Raw genomic sequence first — 18,198 nt, 5'->3', positions numbered from 1 at the left:
GTTTCTGATGGAGGCCCCTTGCTGCAATTAGCTATCAGAAATTGAATGATCGCTGGAGCATTGATATATCTCTAATATTTTCAATACAGAGATATATATATATATATGACATATCTACTTTGTCATTTCAATAATGCTAAAAGCAAAACCAGCCGTACACAGCATAAATCACTAACCCAGAATGTATTTGGTCACAATGACTCTTTCGTGGCCAACCCTTATCTCACGCTTTGCCAATTAATTGTGACTGTCACTAAAATGTAGCTCTTCATCAGTTAGGCCCCTCTTTCTCTCCCCCTAAATTAGGCTAAAATAGATTATACTAATACTATCGTTGCGACAAAAAAAAAACACAAGAATACATGTTTCGAGATGCAAAACAGACTAAACAATATCTTATGGGCGTTGAGTGTCCTAGAAGCCCTGAATATCCCTTCAACTTAACAGGCAAAGCCCGTGATATATTTGGGCAACGACAATAATGATAATAATTACACACTAATTGCGCTCAACAAAAGAATATGTGTCTTTCAGCTTTTCCGGAGAGTATTGCTCTAGGGGATCCTAGAAGATGTAAATTTTATTCTCGAACTCGACAGATAAAAATACAAAAGCTCATGCCAAGGCAAAGAAATCGAGGAGATCAAGTAAGTGCAGACATCTGTGTTTTGGCATCAATTAGCTGACTCTCTACTGTAATATTGGTCAAGCGTCTTCGCCGGAATGCGGTGGAGAAGCTCGCGTGGAAAGATGCGGAGCAAGGTCCATGCTATATCAAGTGACTGGAAAATGTTCCTGGTATCATATGCTCCTTGAGCAACAAACTTCCTCTCAAATTTGTCAAGGAACTCCAGGTACAGCTGTTGTTTTCAACAACATTGTTACTCTTCATTGTAAATATCAATTACTTTAATTGAATGAAAAAGAAACAAATTTTCCTAAACTGACCAGATCCTCAGAAGAAAGAGCTTCTTCTCCAACCACAGCTTTCATTGCCTGCACATCCTTCCCAATTGCATAATTTGCGTACAGCTGAAGTTTTCATAGGAAGACAAATCAATCAAGCAAAATTAATGAATCGATACCATGAAAGAAAAATTTATAGCTTGAACTCCTCTCTCTTAAAAGTTTGCAAACAAATGAAGGAACAAAAATGAAGGTACAGCAAAGAAAGGCTTGGAATGCTAAAACAACAATACCTGGTTGGACACATCCGCATGATCCCGGCGAGTCATCCCTTCACCGATGGCACTCTGCAGCATTTTAAGCAATGACAAGTTCAACCATTGATGATATGTACAGTCAAAAAATTGTCAAATCATCAAGCTGGCATACAGCCATTAGAGTCTTCACTTACCTTCATTAAACGAGACAACGAAGGAAGTACATTGATTGGAGGATATATCTGTTTGCAGGGAAAATATACTGTTTTAGGCAATACTATACAAAATTCAACGGAAAAATATGTTAAAATTAAATAAGAAAAATGCATCAGACAGTGAGAAAACAATTACACTCAATATCATGGTCAGTAGCCCAAAAAGCCAGCACAAGGTAAAAGACCGATATCCAGCAAACCTCATGCACTAATTCATTTAGCAATAGGTGAATCAATTGCTTATTTCCTACAAATATATGCTTTTGGCCTTAAATTTGACAAATCCACAACATGCATGTAACCAATGCAATGGCTTACTTTGGCTAAAAATTCGCTATGATTGTAGGACTGGGTTACTCACCATGAGACAACTTCTGGTACCTACCTCATTTAATAAAAATTCAGGACAACGCAATTCTAACAATGCCCAAACAAGCAACTTGATGCATTCCTATACAATCCTAATATACCAAAACAGATGCAAATAATTACTGGCAGCATGTACCTGCCTATTGTGAAGCTGCCTGTCAATATATATCTGCCCCTCAGTGATGTAACCTGTAAGATCTGGAGTTGGATGTGTAATATCTGACAAATAAGCACAATAAAAAAGTCAGGAGGACCCCGTAAGTGCATACAATCCAGTGAAATTGAAAAAAAAATCATAAAATTGATTTTCATTTTTAAAATATATTACCATCATTGGGCATAGTCAAGATAGGAATTTGAGTAATAGATCCTTTTCGCCCTTCAATACGTCCGGCACGCTCATAAATGGTTGCCAGATCAGTATACATATAACCAGGATAGCCACGTCTTCCAGGTACTTCTTCTCGGGCAGCAGAAACCTGCAATACAAGTACTTAAACTGTCTCAGACATGTGCTGGCAAATCTACTCAGTAAAGGTTTTCAAATAGCAGCAGTTTTATTCATCATACAGTAAATGTTAAATCAGGCCCATACCTCACGAAGAGCATCAGCATAAGAACTCATATCAGTCAAGATGACAAGGACATGCTTCCCACATTCATATGCCAGATATTCAGCAGTGGTCAGAGCAATCCGAGGAGTAATGATACGTTCTATTGTAGGATCATTTGCCTGGAAGACATACAAGGAAACAGATCAGCATTGGCAGTTTTCAACCCAATTTCACCTAGGGTGCATTTGGTTCAATGACCGGATGAGAGGGGATTACTTATCCTCGGATTACTCATCCTGGGTTGAGTCATCCTCAGCTGAGTAATCGTATTATCTAGTGTTTGGTTGGTTTCATATTAGATGGGATGTGATAGGAAATAACATCATCCTATGCTTGTTTAGAGATAGGATGAGGTGGGATTATGTAATTATAGACCAAAATACCCCTTTGTCAAACCAACAATTAGGAGTATTAATTGGGTTTGATAAACCCAAACTCAGCTTGTAAAAAGTAGAAATTTTTTATTTTGGGTTTCGGACCAACACTATGAGACCATACTCAAATCACAAATATATTGGAGTTTTGAGCTTAGTTCAGATTAGGCCAAACTCACAAGTCTCAAATGACATATCTAACCTTTCATGAACTGAAATTGACCAAGAAAATAGGGTTTTGTTTTTAGTAGGGATAAATCAGTCTAAAATTTTTAGTAAGCGCAAATTAGTCAAAATATTAATTTTATTAATAGTAGGGGCAAATTAGTCCAAAACTTAGTTATTTCATTAGCATGCGCAAATTAGTCGAAAACATAAATTTTTTATTATTAGGGACACATCTGTCCAAAATTTTAATTATTTCATTACTATGGACAAATGAATAAAAAAATTAGTTTTGTTAATAGTATGGGCAAATTAGTCCAACAATAAGTTATTTCATTAATATGAGCAAATTAGTCGAACATTTAATTTTTTATAAGTAGGGGCAAATTTATCCAAAAATTTTTATGTCATTAACAAGGCCAAATTAGTCCAAAATTTAGATTATATTATAGCAAGAGAGTAGAGTTACATAACTTTTAGAATAAAGTATTATTCTATTAGCAAAGATAAATAAGTCCAAATTGGTATTATCCTACCTCTTACTCATCCCATGATAAGTTATACCACCTCCCCCATGGGATTATTTTATCCTCCATATGGGGGATTAATTCTGTTAAGTGGGATGTATCATTTCATGTAAAAAAATCAACCAAACATGGGATGACACGCGATTAGTAATCCAATCCTGTGTCATCCCATGAACCAAACGAACCCCTATATGACGAAAGTAATCTCCCCAACAAAAGACACCACTATACTCACTCAAATTTTAATTTAAAATTAATTACCAGGTTTAGGAAGAGAGTCACTCTCTCCATAGATCCATTTTCCTCAAAATCACGTTTAAAAAACTGTGCTGTCTCCATGTTCACTCCCATAGCTGCAAAGACAATTGCAAAATTGTCCTCTTCTACATCCTGTAAGATTTAATTAGATTCAGAAAGTAATCTGAATACGCAGAAAACAGCGGTAGTAAGACAGAAGGAAACCAAGAACCCATCAATAATCACACTCATAAATTACAAAGGCAAAGGGGACTAGAAATTGTCACAATAAGCTGTCAAATTTTCAAAGTAATAAAACCAGCTAATTTAGCAAATGCTACTGACTCAAAGCAGGCAACTCATATTTCTACTAAATAGAAAACAAAAACATCAATTGCACCAAAAGATTTCTATATCATCGCTCTCAACTGCAAAGTACTCCAATTATATACCTCAAGAAGATTGTCAGATTTCTCCAATCGCTTCACCAAACCAGCCTGACGACAGATCTGGGCTGCAATTTCATTATGCGGGAGACCAGCAGCTGAGAAAAGCGGAATTTTTTGTCCCCTAGCAATTGAGTTCATGACATCAATTGTAGAAATCCCAGTCTGTATCATTTCCTCAGGATATGTTCTCTCACTAGGATTGATGGAACTCCCTGAAATAGCAGAAGTCAACATGATTTAAATGTATAACAGAAAATCACAAATCTAAACTTCTCCTCTAGCAATACTTGCCAGAAATATCCAAGTAAGCTTCAGGCAAAATAGGAGGGCCATTGTCAATAGGCTTCCCAGAACCATTAAATATGCGCCCAAGCATATCCAGTGAGACAGGAGTTTTTAAAACCTGCAAAGAATTTGTCAAAAAGGAAAATTAATGTTATAATGAGGTATAGTAAAACAGGAGAAAATCAACTAGAAGCAATCGGTCAGAAGAGAACAATGCTCCACGATAATGTGACACAAAATCACACTATAAAGGCAGAAAAGATCTCCCTCTTTCTCAATTCTATCATCTTAATATCCACCTGAACTTATGAAATGGGTCCAAATCCAGAAGTTAAAATGAAAGACCAAGCAGAATTCCAATATTTACCTCATTAAAAGACACTACTTCTTTGTGCAATACTTAATGCGATTAGCTATGGGAAAAAGCCATTTAAAATGCATAGATTTAGTTGAAGTACATCTTATAAAAAGTTGAATTTTAATAAAGGATAACAATATTGGGACAGATAGTGTAGTGAAATTCAAGGCAAGATATGCTTACAGCAGAAACCAATGCAGAATTTCCTTTAAGTGAAGTGCTCTACATGTAAACGTTGTCCCAGAATCAGTGGCGGAGCCAGAAATTCTTCTCAGTGGGGGCAAAACTTATTAAGCTATATGCTTTAACGATGATTTCTGTATCTTGTATATTTTTTTTTCAAGTCCAATTTCGTATACCATTTCAAGTTCATTTTCAAGTTGTCAACCAAATATTTTCTCATTTTAGAATCATCCACATATGTTTGTCTTATTAGGATACCTTTGATATGAAACGTATGGTAAAGTGTAAGAAAATTAGACCGATGTACAAGTTGCAAGATGATAAATAGTTTACATTAACTTTCAGTTTGAAAGAATCCCATCGGTATTTGACACTATATATTTATCATGAATGTTTCTATCATCTTTTGTAGGTTTTTTACAATATATATATATATAGCTGCCAAAACAAAACTTCATTCTAAGTAATTTTTCAATCAAAAAATAAAAGTTTAACAAAATGCTTGACAAAAGTAAAAATCAAGAAAATAATGTATGTTAGTCATCAATACTTTTTTGTAGTTTAGATGATCTAAATGATACTCACTGCAAATGGGATAGACCTTAAAATTACATATATTTAAACATTATTTATACCTTAGTGGGGGCAAACAGTTGAATTTATTACTATGTTTGTAATTCTTTCAAGTTTATAACCTATTACGCAAAGGAGCATAATGGAGGCAGTGGAGGCAAGTACCCCCATTGTGGCTCCGCCACTGCTCGGCATTCTATTAGCACAGGGGTAAGAGGGCAAGAAATAAATACTTCACCTCGCCTGTAAACTGTACAGTTGTGAACTTATTATCGATTCCAGAAGTTCCTTCAAAAACCTAAACACAGACACATGGAACAAATATCAAATAATTTATAAAATTAATTAATAACTTAATTTAACAAAAAGAAGAGATAATAACAGTGGGAGGTTAACGTACACATGTTTCAAGACAAGCATGCAGCTAGGTCAATAAAAAGAAGAATGCGAAGCAGAATCTTCAAAAAACTTAAATTAAAGGAAAAGAAAAAAGAAGCAGAATCTTCGCAACAGATACACAAGCATAAAACAATATGAATTCAATAAATCATGTAATAATATAATCTAACAAATACTACTCTCCAAAGAAATTAAATGTCACACCACATGAAAAAATTCCAGGGAGAAGAACACGCAAGCAAAGAAAATATCCCCAATTATTGATCCGAAGAATTAAAACCTGAGTTGAAACCAAATTTATAGCATCCTAGAAAAGACATGCAAAACCCAACTAGCAAGATCTGGTCAAATTGTATCCAAGAACAGTTCCATGTTAGTTTATTTCTTGAGCTATTGGAAAAAGAGATATCTCGTCACAATTCTGGGAGATCACCAGCAATGACCAATATAATTTGGCAAGCAGTGCAAAATTTTTGGCACTCATTTGTTTCTTAGACCCAATTACCAGACACAACAGAAAAGCATCTCAGAGGTTACTTAAAGAAGGAGAAAATAGTCGTCAGAAATTTTCATTTATTCATTTTTCATATTTTTCTATCTTGTAACTTTTCTTTATTTTTTCCTCCAATAATTTAGTGGTTTGCATGGGGGTATCAGAGTGCAGCAAAAAAAAGAGGCTAGTGTTATCAATTAAGAAAGGTGTTCAACTCAGAAGCCCTGTTAAATCCTCATTGCTCAAAGGGATCAGAAGACAAAGAAGAGATGCACTGAAACCCCAGGGATCCCTATCAGATGCCCAGAAAATAAAAATAGTTAATTATATGACAAAATATTGCTTATTAAAGAAAAAAAGCTCAAAAATTGTATTAAAGTTTATCACGAGAAAACCCCTTGATAAATTGACTGGAGTCTTTAACTGGACAAAGGGTAAACACCTGAACAACTGCTTTCTCCCCATCTACTTCCAAGACTTGTCCACGCCGAGTAGTTCCATTTCCTAAACGAATATTAACAATCTCCTGGTATTTAGGTCCCTGAAATGCAAGGACGGATACAATTCACTATATGTCATACTCAAAGTTTTTCATTACTTATCTATTATTGCATTTGTATGTAAAAATCCAGTTCAAAGCAAAGGATATCTACCTTGACTTTCTCAAGAATAACCAACGGCCCAGCAACTCCAGAGACTGTTCGGTATTCTGCCACACCAAAAAAAGAAAAGAAAAAAATTCAGTGAATAAATTTCAGAATCAACACTCCGTAAATCATTTACTTGGTTGGAAAAATACAAAGAAAAGAAAGAACCAAATTCCAACTACAGAAATCAAATTCTTTAAAGAACCATATCTAAAACATGCAGAGTAAACTCTATTTTGAGAACTAGTTTATAGAAGAGATCAATCTGTGATAGGACAGTTAAGAATATACTCAGCTAAAAATATATATATAATAGGATAAGGCAAATAAAAGCACGCTTCATTATTATGAACACCTGAAAAGAAAACTTCACAGATCTCCAAAAAAAAGAATTTTTGTCTTAAGGTAATCAAAGTTATTTAAGGAAATAGAAAAAAAAAAGTTGCTGCACAGGCTATGTCAACTACTAAACACAACAACTGATAGAAGAGAAGATAGAATGCTAAAGGGCTTCAATCTTCAGTTCCTAGATTTAATGCCTGTTACTCATTTTCAGGCTTAGTAGCATTAGGAAACCTTAAGAAAACCTAACACAACTCGAGCGCTAAGCACATATTTAATACTATCAATACATTAGCAAGTGCCAACAGCTTCATCCACGAAGTAAGCATGATAAGCTCATTTCGCAAATCGAAGTGTCCAGTAAAGTCCTGATCACAGAGGTTCCTAATGAGTACTTGCAATCAAAAAGAGTACGTCAGAGCAATTAAAAATCACATGCTGGCAGCATCATATCATCTGTTTGCTCAAGCATTAATCAAACAACAGCATAGAGTGAGCAAAAAACAAACAGGTATCTCAAAAAACACAAACGCACAAAACTGTAGACTAAGCATTAGTTAGAAAGCATAGAAGTTACCCATGCCAATCTCCAGAGTTCCCTCCTCCATATCGATATTGTTTTGTGCCACGCCCATGCTATATATTAAAACCGAAAAGTCAGCCACAAAATTTAAAAAAAAAAAAAAAAAAACCTGAAAACGAAACGAAAGAATCAAGGACGAAGTACAGTGAACTGAAACTCATTTGTTCTGACTTATCAGATCAATTAGCAAGTTTTACAGAACAACATATGACGATTAGAAACAAAACAAACAAGCAAGTTCGTCCAGATTGGCTACAAAACGGTACAAATTCTTAATTGAAATCGCAAAATTCCAGCGCAAACAAAATAAACTCAGAAGATTGTATTCAAGTTCGGAGAAAAAAGCCTAACTGTGAAAGGGACGATCATATAGGCGTAAGAAGATTGAAGATATGGATCTGAACGGAAATAAAAATGCGCACCTCTTTGGATTTCAATCTCAGACGCACCAGCCAAGAGGACAGATAAGAGTCAGACACAGAGAGAGATGGACCGAGAGAGAACGAAAACCGTGAGATCTGATGGTTGAGATAAATAACAAAAATAATTACTACAGCTATAATTTTATTATATAATATATAATTTTCGGGGACTGCTTAATTTAAGTACTGGGCATATTGTAATGTAATGAAAATTTTTTAAAACAAAATTATATGTTTTTGGGGATGACGTGGTCGAATTGCTAGTCGTCCCTGACTTGGGGGGCGGGGGGGTGGGGGAATTTATGGCGATCGCGACTCCAATTTCACTTTTCATCCACCCCAGGAATGGACGATATATTGCCCGTAATTAGTGGTTTCATGACTTGGCTCAATTTAATTTAAAAAAAAAAAACAAAGAAGAGTACTACTATTAAACTATCTAAATATTATCTAAAATATGTGTCCAAGTGTTAATGAAGCTTTGAAATAATAATGATTAATAGTAGGGTTATTATCACTTTACCCCTTAACGTTCGGTGCCACTATCAATTTTTCCCTTAACGTTATCTTTTAGTCACTTTACCTTCAAGACTAACGGTCAAACTTAACGGAGTTTGTTAATTAGAGTAAAAAAATAAGTTTAGCCCTTAAAGTTATTATCATTTTACCCTCATAAACTATACTCTCATTATTAATTTATCCCATAGACTTATTTTTTAGACAATTTATCCCACCATTAAACCAATTTAACAAGTTAAAAAATTTTAGAAGAAAGTACCCTCCTCTTTGTATAACAAACAATAAAAAATTTAGAGTGACTCTTCTCCTCTTTAATATCAAGAAAAAAAGTCAAAATATTAATTTCTTTCTTCTTGGCAATTTTATTAATATTAAAAAAATAGAAAGATCAGGATGAGGGAAGGGAGAGGGGGGGAGAGAGATAGAGATAGAGAGAGAGAGGGAGCTCAATTCTTTTTTTCGAAAATACAAATAAGAAAGAATTAAATACTTTTATTATTTTAAAATTATTTCACTTTACTGTTTACCACCAGATTTCAATCTTAATCCCAACAGTCTTAAATTAATACGATAATGTTAGACTTTTTTTTTCTTTGCAAAATCTAATTTTCCGTCTCCTTCTTTCCTATCTCTTTTTCTTTTCATAGTATTAATAAGTGTGAAAAAAGAAATTTGAGAAAACCCTGTTATTTTTATATTTTTTGATCTCTTAAAGTGAAAAAAAAGAAAAATAATCATTCTAAATTTTTTATTTTTAATTATATATAAGGGTAAATATATTAAAATTTTTTTACCATAGTAGTTAGATTAACGATGAAGTAAAATGCCAATAAAATAATGTTAAGAATTAAATCGATTATATCACTATAATTTAAAGGAATAACGTAATAATAACAGTGTACTAATGTTATAGAATAAAAAGGTATTTTTGTCCAAAATTTCTTAACATGTTCAGTTGAATTACTTATGGGGGTGAAATGATTAAAAGATAACATTATTTGGTAAACTGATAGTAGTGGTATAATTTAAGGAGGTAAAGTGATAATAACCCTTAATAGTATATCTTTTTGAATTAATTTTATATACACTGTTAGTGTATATACTATTACCATTAGATATATGACATATGTGCAAAATTTGAATTTAAAATTCAAAATTTCCTCATGTGTCATCCATCCAACCCTGATAGTGTATACACTGACAATATATATAAAATTTACTCTATCTTCTTTGGCATTTCCTGATACAATATTCTGTTTATTAACGTTTTTGGTTTGTTTGTCCTTCAAAAAATTAAATGTGCATGCACGCACGCGCACATAGGGGTGGCAATGGGGCGGGGGACACCTCCCCCAACCCCCGTCTCGTTGCATTTTAATTCCCTCCGCCCCCGCCCCGTCTCGCCTCGCTTCCCCTGCGGGAGCACCCGTGGGGTTAAAAAAATTTTATTATATAATTTCATTATAATTAAATTTGAGCAAATAATCAAATACTAAAATATCAACACATCACTAAATTATTATTCATTGTAACTTTACAATTGAAACTCATAAAAATAATTAAACAAAGGTTATTTGAATACAATCTAATATGATAAAACAAATATAACTAAAATAATCAAGTTTTCACTTTTGATACAAATACAATCATTAAATTATTATTGTATTTTTTTTAGAAAAAAAGTGTTATTGTATTAAGTGTAGTTAGGAATTTAACATACATGTATTAATAAATTTAGTATAAATAATTAATAATTTTTATTAATAGACATGTATAATTAATAGTATAATTGATAATATCATTTTATATATATATAATTATGTACATATATATGTATATTTTCAAACGGGTGGCGGCCCCGCCCCCTTTCTAAATGGGGGAAAAAATTCCCCCCGCCCCCGTTGCCATCCCTACGCGCACACATAGCTATCTATAAGACACTCATCAACATTTGTTTCTTATACTAGAATCTAAATTGGAACAATCTCTAGGGCAATAGCAAATGTCAATCATATGATATTAGGGTTTCGAGGAATAAAAATAAATATGAATCAAATAATTGGCAAATTGAATCACTACAATATTAGGTAAGCTTAATTTTATATATACAGACCGTGTATATACTAACTGATATGGATGCATGTTACGTGATCCCGTTTTGAATTTGAACTTCAATTCTTATATATGTGACACATATTCATAACTGTTAATGTATACAAGATTAATCTTATTAGGTACTCCACAAATTCAAAATTAGAAAGGTTTATATTTTGAAAATTTGATTAATGAATAATAATTTTGTTCTAAAATAGGTTTTGATATTAAACATTTTTTTCAAGGTCAAATTTAAGGTTCAAATCATGGGATTAGGGGTGAAAAAGGGTGTAGGAGCTGGGGAGAGATTAAAAAAAATATCACGTATATAAGAGAAAATTGTGGCTCTGTACCAGTGGTCAACTACTAGCAGTAGGAGTAATAGACTAATTGGTCCCAAACGTGGTGGAAGAATCGTGAACGCGTTGTATTGATTGCTACGAGAACCCGAACGGCGGACCCATGGGGTAGGCTATAGCTCCCGTCCAATTGCCGGTTGCCACTCGCTGTAGCTAGGGGGCCATTACTTACCCAAATAATTGAGAAGGTTTTGAAGTTCAAAACATTTCATATCCTGCCACGAATGAATACAGGAAAAAAACAAAAGAAATAAATGAATCCCATCCGCTATGTAGGACCGGATTCGTCAAATTATTCCGGGTACGAGTAGGAATTTAATTCCGTTATTCGAATCCGGACCCGGATCCGTTTTGCCAAACAAAAACTGGGTCAGATACGAAATATAGACAGTTTTGTTTGGACAGAGAGAATTTGGAAAAAAAAATTTTGCCTCACAAATCCCAATCACCTTTTTATTTTTCCAATCACCTTTTTATCTCACACACATCACATCACAAAAAGTGCTACAGTAAATATCTCAAATAAATCATCCAAATAAACTCTTATCCAAACAACTCAGTATTCTGACCCGTATCCGATCGGGATCGGGATATAAATGGATTAATAATTTAAAATATACATATTTATCAATATAATTTGATTAGGGTGATGTATTTGAGTAAGATCAATTTGATTTCTTTTCTTATTTGGTTTTTTTTTGTATTAGTTAGAAATTAGTTTACAAATTTTTTTTCATTTTTGTTAGAAATTGTAAGTTTTGATAGATTTTTTTCGGGTAAACCCGACCCAGATCCGAGACTCGTCGGGTAAACGGGTCGAATCCGGAATAATGAATTTCGGCCCGGACCCGGCCCGTTGACAGGCATACCGCTATGTAGGACTGAAGGTAATCAAACCGATCTTCTCGTGAAATCGAGTGCGAGTCGAGTGCAGGTAATTCGATAATTATTCAAGTCGAGTTCGAGCATGAGTATTGTTTTTTCAAGGTTGGTGGCTCGTTGAATCTTATCGAATACAAAGTAATTAATTAAAAATTATATATTTAGTTATTACAATTTTATTCTTTTAGACTTAAAGAGTTGTATAAATTACCAGAATTACTCTTGTAGTCGAATCTAGTACTAGGGATTGATCATATTCGTAAAAAAATTAAGCACAATCGAATCGATCTTGAGTTTTCGAATTATTTTTTGAGTTCAAGTTCGAACTCATTTCTGCTGCTCGATCGAATTTGAGCAATACCTCTTTACTGTCGTCGAGTCGAGCTCGAGTATAGCGATATTTACACTCGACTCAATTCAATTATATCCTGATAGGGAGCACAAATGGTAAGCCCATGCCCACCACCTTCTTATTTCTCTTTTGTGGGAGTAAGCCCACAAAATGGTGGAAAAGAAAAAGCAATAACTTCTACTTTTTGAAAAATATTCGATATGTGAGAGCTACCGCCTTGTGGACGAAGGGCTAAAAGAATTCTTTTTTGTCAAGGTTACAGTGATGGAGAATCAGCTGGAAAATGATTGCTAAAATGATTAGAACTACCCATTTTTGTCACTTTCCATTCTTATCGTTCAGAATTCATGCAGACCAGCTTACAAATTTACGAGATTTATGTGTGTCGTAAAAAGATGGTTAGGCGTAATATTTGCCCTAGTCACTGTGTGAATGACAACAATAGATGGATCAAAATGCAGTAATTGAATCAAGCTGATGAAGTCAATTTTTACAGTCCTCCATCAAAAGATTGCTAATCTCGTGAAGCTCATGATACAGCTAGCAACTGGTAGAACATTTTCCAGTCTTGATCCGCATTTTTGACAGATCAAAGGGTAAAGCGGAAACATATGAGACTGTTGTATTGCTTCCTGTTTCTATGGAATTCCACCTCTCCTAACACCACACCACACCACACCACACCACACCACACCACAATTGTTGGGATCTGAGAGCATCTATTTAATACTGTTCAGCAAGGAATATTCGAAACCGCGCAACAAATGCTGAACATCAATCAGAAGACAGAACTGCATCATTGTAGAAAATAGTCTGACCATGGAAGCTGCCCCCTCAATTCATCAAGGTTCCTGTTTAGACTCCGAAAAGCTTGAATGTGAGGCTCATCCTCTTCCACAGGTATTATTTTAGCAAAAGTTCCCACCTCAAGATAGTCCACCACCCTGTTAGCTGCCTCGAGTCCCGTAACAAAAGATTTCTCCTGTCAAAGTTCACAAAAGAGAATGAACTGCCTAACATCACACAAGCATACCAGCAAGTTGTCAATCAGTGAATGACATCAGTTCATGAGCTTAAACCTGTGACCATGAACCATGACGGCTTATGATCCAGTCTCCTGCCATGAACAGATTTGGGAACGATGTAGAACCACGCATCATGTACTTGTAAGAACCTAATCAAGAAGAACAAGGGGAAAGAGAGAGGGAGGAGGGGGGGTGAGAATGAGAGGGCAATATCCTGTGGTATTGGCAAAGAAAACACTACCAAATCATTACAAGATCAGTTATTGAGAAGTCAAAATACTGTGCTAAATTCCATGTTGTGAATAAAGAATTTTCATGGGGTATTTGATTTGGGGCAATAGATAATGCGTGGAGACAGTTAATCATATAAAACCTCACATGTAGTTCCCCCTGCTGACAAGAAGAAGTTTCCCAGATGCAAGCTTGTCTGAGTGAAAAAGATAGTAACCAAAAGGCAGGTTGAATTTATTGGCTTTGAAATGCTACCATAAGACAAGAACAATAAATGTAACCCATGGCAGAAAATTAAAACCATGTCACTCTTTGGGAACAAAAAGAAAGTGGTAAGAGGACAACCTGGAAAGAAGTGTGGCAAGTACTTGGGAAATCTTTCAATATCTTTATCAACCACCACAGCCTTCTCAAAATCGCCAATGCACTTTGAAAGGCAAGACATTACTCTCTTGACTATTATTTCATCCTTGAGAGGCAACAGATCATTGGCGTGATACTGCACCAGTTGTGCATCATTACATAAACAGAGATCAGACGATCATATCGTATCATATACCAATTTAAGAAACTTGTTGTCTCTAAAGGAGCAAGAAGCTAGCCGACACAGGGAGAGACGGAGGAGGGAAAAAGGGTTATGCGTGCTTACAAAATCAGCTTGAACAACTGTTCCTAAATCGTCATTATGCTCATCGTAAATCATGTTCAGGTTGAAAAAGGTCCACCCAGTTGAATCATCAAATCTGGAGGACACATTGCTTGCATTTGGTATGCTAACCTGGTCATTTACAACTTACTCAATTTTCTAAGAAACAAATGTATAGCTGTCTGCTAATTAATGAACAAGAATAAACTGAGACAGGTCTATTTTGCATGTGCAATGGATTTGAATGATTTATATGGTCAGAAATTCAATTAGATAGAATGAGCAAAAGAAGAAGAAAGAAAAGATGATGTGCCTCTGTAAATGATTGCGAGGCAATAAGCAACAAAATAAAGGGAAATGATCCAGAAGTTGGGATTTCCAGTGTTAATTGTTTTTCTTGACTGCTACAACCAACAGCAAATTCATGTGAAATTGAAGTCGTAAGGACACAATTGCATGTCCTAAGGACAAGCAAGAGATGGCAGGAATATATGACACTAATCATATGAACAGTTTTAAGAAAAATTCATTGCATATACCTTTCTGTCCAATTGCAGCTTCACAGTGAGGATATCAATGCTGTCCAAGTTTAAAACTTTCAGAAACTCTTCCCTTGTACATAATGCTGCACTAGTATTGGAAAAGAGAAGCCAACTGAAGTAAGAAGAATTCTTCTCTTTCAAGATATCTTGCAGTTGTACGTTGCTTTATTTAACATAAAGAACCTCTGAGGAATATTTCATTTCTAAACCATAGAACAATATCCAAAACTTTTTATTCTTTGTCTTATGGACTATTAAGCTTAAAACTCAAGATTTAACAGCAGCCAAAATGATCGCAGTCGATGGAACAGTAATAGAGTAGCACTTTTAGGGTTGTTAACCCTTCTATTTTTAGAATGTCAATAATGAACTTATATCATGATACGTGCCTGTTTTCAATTATTTCCTGCATAGTGGAGATTCCAATAGCAAAAATTACAGCATCAGCTTTCAAACTTTCTTTCCCACAAACGACCTCAGATATGCAACCTGTCTCTTCATCAATAGTTATATCCGTAACCTTTCTTCCCGTCAGGAATTTACAGCCTTGGGATTTAAGTGAATCCATCCATGGACCAAAAATCTTATCCTTGACTGTCCCTCGACACAATACCAAGTCAAAATGTCTCTGCAGCAACAAAGCAAAAGTAAAATGCTAAGATCACTCCAGGAAGAAGTAAATAAGAAAACAAGAAGACAAAAAGATTGCAGAAGTAAAATGCATGTTATATATTTTAGCTCCAGAATGTTGTTGATTCCCTTTTGATTGGTGAATTTCCAACAGAATTTTGTACTCACTGACAGTTTCATTAAGCAAAGATTGCAGCAGATCATTCTATGAAACAAATAAACTTGTCAAGCATCTTTTTGCAGTCCAAATTCACAAGATGTGATTTCCAGATATCTACAAGTACTCTCTTACTGTTTTTTGAGACATACTATATCAAGTTCGGAAGCATGATATATGAAGAAATAGTTATTGAGAAATCGATAATACAGCATCTACAGTTAGGAGCATCTAAAATACGATAATAGCATCTAGAACTGTAGGCATGACACAGCATAATCCAGTAATGTATGGAATTCAATGATAAAAAATAATTAAAAAAGCCGCAAAACCTGCTGAGCAAGGACAAAATAGTAAAGTATTGCCAGAGTCGCTGCAGCACTACATCGCTCTGCAGGAGCAAACAATCCCACTTGTAGCAGTGGATCAAGCACATAGCGATACAGCCTCTCTGAGCAGCCAAATTGTCGAAAGAGCTCCCTTGCAGTAACTAAAAGTTCCAATCTATCTATGAGGAAGTGTAACAATGTTCTAAATCTTACCCAAAAACTCCATCTTTTTGTGGCATAAAGTCCGTGAGGTACAGAGTGTACTACTTACTTGGGTCGTAGTTTTCCCAGGCAGCGTCAGTGTTGTCGAAATCAATCACTGCAAATACAAGATAAATGTTTTTCTCATCTGTAGAGAAGGTAGTCGTGGCTCATTAAGATGCTTTTTCAAATTAAGACAAGACACCTGAAGAGAACATACCAGCAGCCATTAGAGGAAGAGATGTCAACATGTCCACCCTTGACAGTCGAGCAAGCTACAAAAGTGAATTACCTTTGGAATCGATTTTATTCTTGAAATAAAGATGTCCATAATAATTGAAGACAAACCTGAGTATATAACAATGTCCCAAATGGCGTTGGCAGTTGAGGTACCTCTTGAAATAGAGGAAATTTGACCTGAAGAATGGCAGCAAAAAGCATTCAAAGCAGCTTAAGTTTGGAGCAATATGAGACATGCAAGGAATGCTCATTGAAGAACTCATCCTCTATCTCATTGAAATAATAGCTCATATAGTGCAGAGAAATGGCTTAAAAATCGTTGAGACAATGACCAAAGATGATAAAACAAGGGTAAAGCAATACATTCTGTGACATATTCTATGTTTTAGAGCAAGTTTCTGCTGTATTGCAAGCTGAAAACAAAGAAAACACTGGCAATAATAGTTACCTCCAATCCGTCTCCAGAATATACTGCGGAGGTCGTCCACTTTGTGAAAGGCTTAATGTCCAGCTCATCAACTAGATTAAAAATATTTTTGTAGGGATACCAGAAGCCTGGAAGCAATGAAGAAATTGCACGATACATAAACATGCAGGAGAGACCTATTTGGTAAAGGGTAGTAGAAACTTTGCTGTCTTAATAACTTAATTCTCCCATTGATTAGACCACAATCATTGACATAGGTAAAAAGCCTAAAACTGCCATGTTTGATATGAATAAAGAATCTTTCCTCTTTAGTGGGCTACCAATATCTCACAAGAAAGTAAACTGAAGAAAACGATCTCTCTGGCGCAGTAAAATTTTAAAGGAGTGGAGAAGTTAGAGGATAATAATCTCACCTCGAATGCCAACATCATCTGGAGCAAGAGTTCTATTTTTGGGCCCAAATTCGTAGCCACCTTCAAGAACCGTCACATCCAACGCCTGAAATCGAATCATGAAGCATCATGAACTTCAGACATAGATGGTTAGTTTGGCAGTAATGATAGTTGTGCCGGGAACCTGTTTGCAGAGGTGGTGAGCAGCGGCCAGACCAGCCCAGCCAGAACCCACGATCACTACTTTTTTCTTGTTCTGACTTCCACTGAGGGTAGTAGAAGTGAGCTGAGTCTGCTGTTGATCCTCCAGGGCTCTGCAGTAAAATCCATATCCACTAGTGGTGGTGGTAGTAGCAGCAGCACTATATTTACGTTTATTTGAGAAACAAGGTGGTGCGATTGTGATTGTGAAGGAGAACCTCCAGCTACCCCCCAACATCTTTTCTTTCTTCTAATTCCTCTAATCTGCAAAAGACTAACGGTATTCAACTGCCTCTTCTTCTTCTGCACCTCTGTCCTGGCCACAAATCAATCGCTTGATAGAGCATTTTATTTTCTTACAAGAACACCCCCCCCCCTCCCAAAAAAAATCTCCTTTTTTTTTTCTCTTTTTCATTAACCGAATTTCTGAAATTAACCACTTTTCTCTATATAGCATTTGATTGACGTTCTGATTTCATTCTAGTTGTAATATAAAAAAAATGAAGGAGTTCTACAATCCGCTTAATATGTATATATATACTTTTATTACAAAAAAAATGTGACATTTCTTTT

The 18,198-nt window shown here is 35.2% G+C and overlaps 2 protein-coding genes across 5 annotated transcripts; both read right to left on the bottom strand.

Annotated features, from left to right (window-relative positions):
- Positions 1-365: 365 nt before the first annotated feature.
- On the bottom strand, positions 366-8,540 carry LOC113709672 (V-type proton ATPase subunit B2). 2 transcript variants are annotated; one of them, XM_072066311.1, is made up of 15 exons: positions 8,399-8,540; positions 7,971-8,029; positions 7,058-7,113; positions 6,847-6,945; positions 5,751-5,810; positions 4,401-4,516; positions 4,117-4,321; positions 3,689-3,817; positions 2,343-2,480; positions 2,076-2,226; positions 1,884-1,966; positions 1,358-1,405; positions 1,200-1,253; positions 949-1,032; positions 366-860 (listed from the first exon to the last, which is right to left on the bottom strand). In XM_072066311.1, exons 2-15 carry the CDS (start codon positions 8,026-8,028, stop codon positions 675-677), a joined length of 1,467 nt encoding a protein of 488 aa, XP_071922412.1. In that variant the 5' UTR covers position 8,029; positions 8,399-8,540; the 3' UTR covers positions 366-674. The 2 variants fall into 2 exon arrangements, with proteins under 2 accessions (XP_071922412.1, XP_071922413.1); XM_072066312.1 differs by having other exon boundaries at positions 8,328-8,406.
- Positions 8,541-13,050: 4,510 nt separating this feature from the next.
- On the bottom strand, positions 13,051-18,067 carry LOC113709571 (uncharacterized). 3 transcript variants are annotated; one of them, XM_027232370.2, is made up of 14 exons: positions 17,609-18,067; positions 17,446-17,530; positions 17,054-17,160; positions 16,714-16,782; positions 16,586-16,640; positions 16,436-16,483; positions 16,168-16,343; positions 15,438-15,676; positions 15,046-15,136; positions 14,510-14,638; positions 14,206-14,359; positions 14,008-14,056; positions 13,684-13,778; positions 13,496-13,586 (listed from the first exon to the last, which is right to left on the bottom strand). In XM_027232370.2, the coding sequence occupies exons 1-14, from the start codon at positions 17,861-17,863 to the stop codon at positions 13,552-13,554; spliced, it is 1,587 nt and encodes a 528-aa protein (XP_027088171.2). In that variant the 5' UTR covers positions 17,864-18,067; the 3' UTR covers positions 13,496-13,551. The 3 variants fall into 3 exon arrangements, with proteins under 3 accessions (XP_027088169.2, XP_027088170.2, XP_027088171.2); XM_027232368.2 differs by lacking the exon at positions 14,008-14,056 and having other exon boundaries at positions 13,051-13,586; positions 17,609-18,017; XM_027232369.2 differs by lacking the exon at positions 14,008-14,056 and having other exon boundaries at positions 13,051-13,586; positions 16,168-16,325; positions 17,609-18,014.
- Between the last annotated feature and the right edge of the window lie 131 nt (positions 18,068-18,198).

The sequence above is a fragment of the Coffea arabica genome, chromosome 9e (genome assembly GCF_036785885.1).
Source record: "Coffea arabica cultivar ET-39 chromosome 9e, Coffea Arabica ET-39 HiFi, whole genome shotgun sequence".
In the NCBI taxonomy this organism is placed as follows: Eukaryota; Viridiplantae; Streptophyta; class Magnoliopsida; order Gentianales; family Rubiaceae; genus Coffea; species Coffea arabica.
The sequence above is the reverse complement of the archived record's forward strand: the minus strand, read 5'-3'. Positions and strand labels throughout refer to the sequence as shown.

Bases quoted from the DNA above. Each gene is read 5' to 3' on its own strand.
- LOC113709571 (XM_027232368.2), bottom strand. From the start codon at position 17,863: ATGTTGGGGGGTAGCTGGAGGTTCTCCTTCACAATCACAATCGCACCA. The intron at 16,344-16,435 runs GTAAGTAGTACA...ACTTCCTCATAG, and splicing joins CTGGGAAAACTACGACCCAA to ATAGATTGGAACTTTTAGTT. The intron at 14,639-15,045 runs GTATATGCAATG...GTAAATGACCAG, and splicing joins AGCTGCAATTGGACAGAAAG to GTTAGCATACCAAATGCAAG.
- LOC113709672 (XM_072066311.1), bottom strand. From the start codon at position 8,028: ATGGGCGTGGCACAAAACAATATCGATATGGAGGAGGGAACTCTGGAG. The intron at 4,517-5,750 runs GTGAAGTATTTA...AATTCTTTGCAG, and splicing joins CTGTACAGTTTACAGGCGAG to GTTTTAAAAACTCCTGTCTC. The intron at 1,406-1,883 runs GTACATGCTGCC...CCCTGCAAACAG, and splicing joins GGCAGCTTCACAATAGGCAG to ATATATCCTCCAATCAATGT.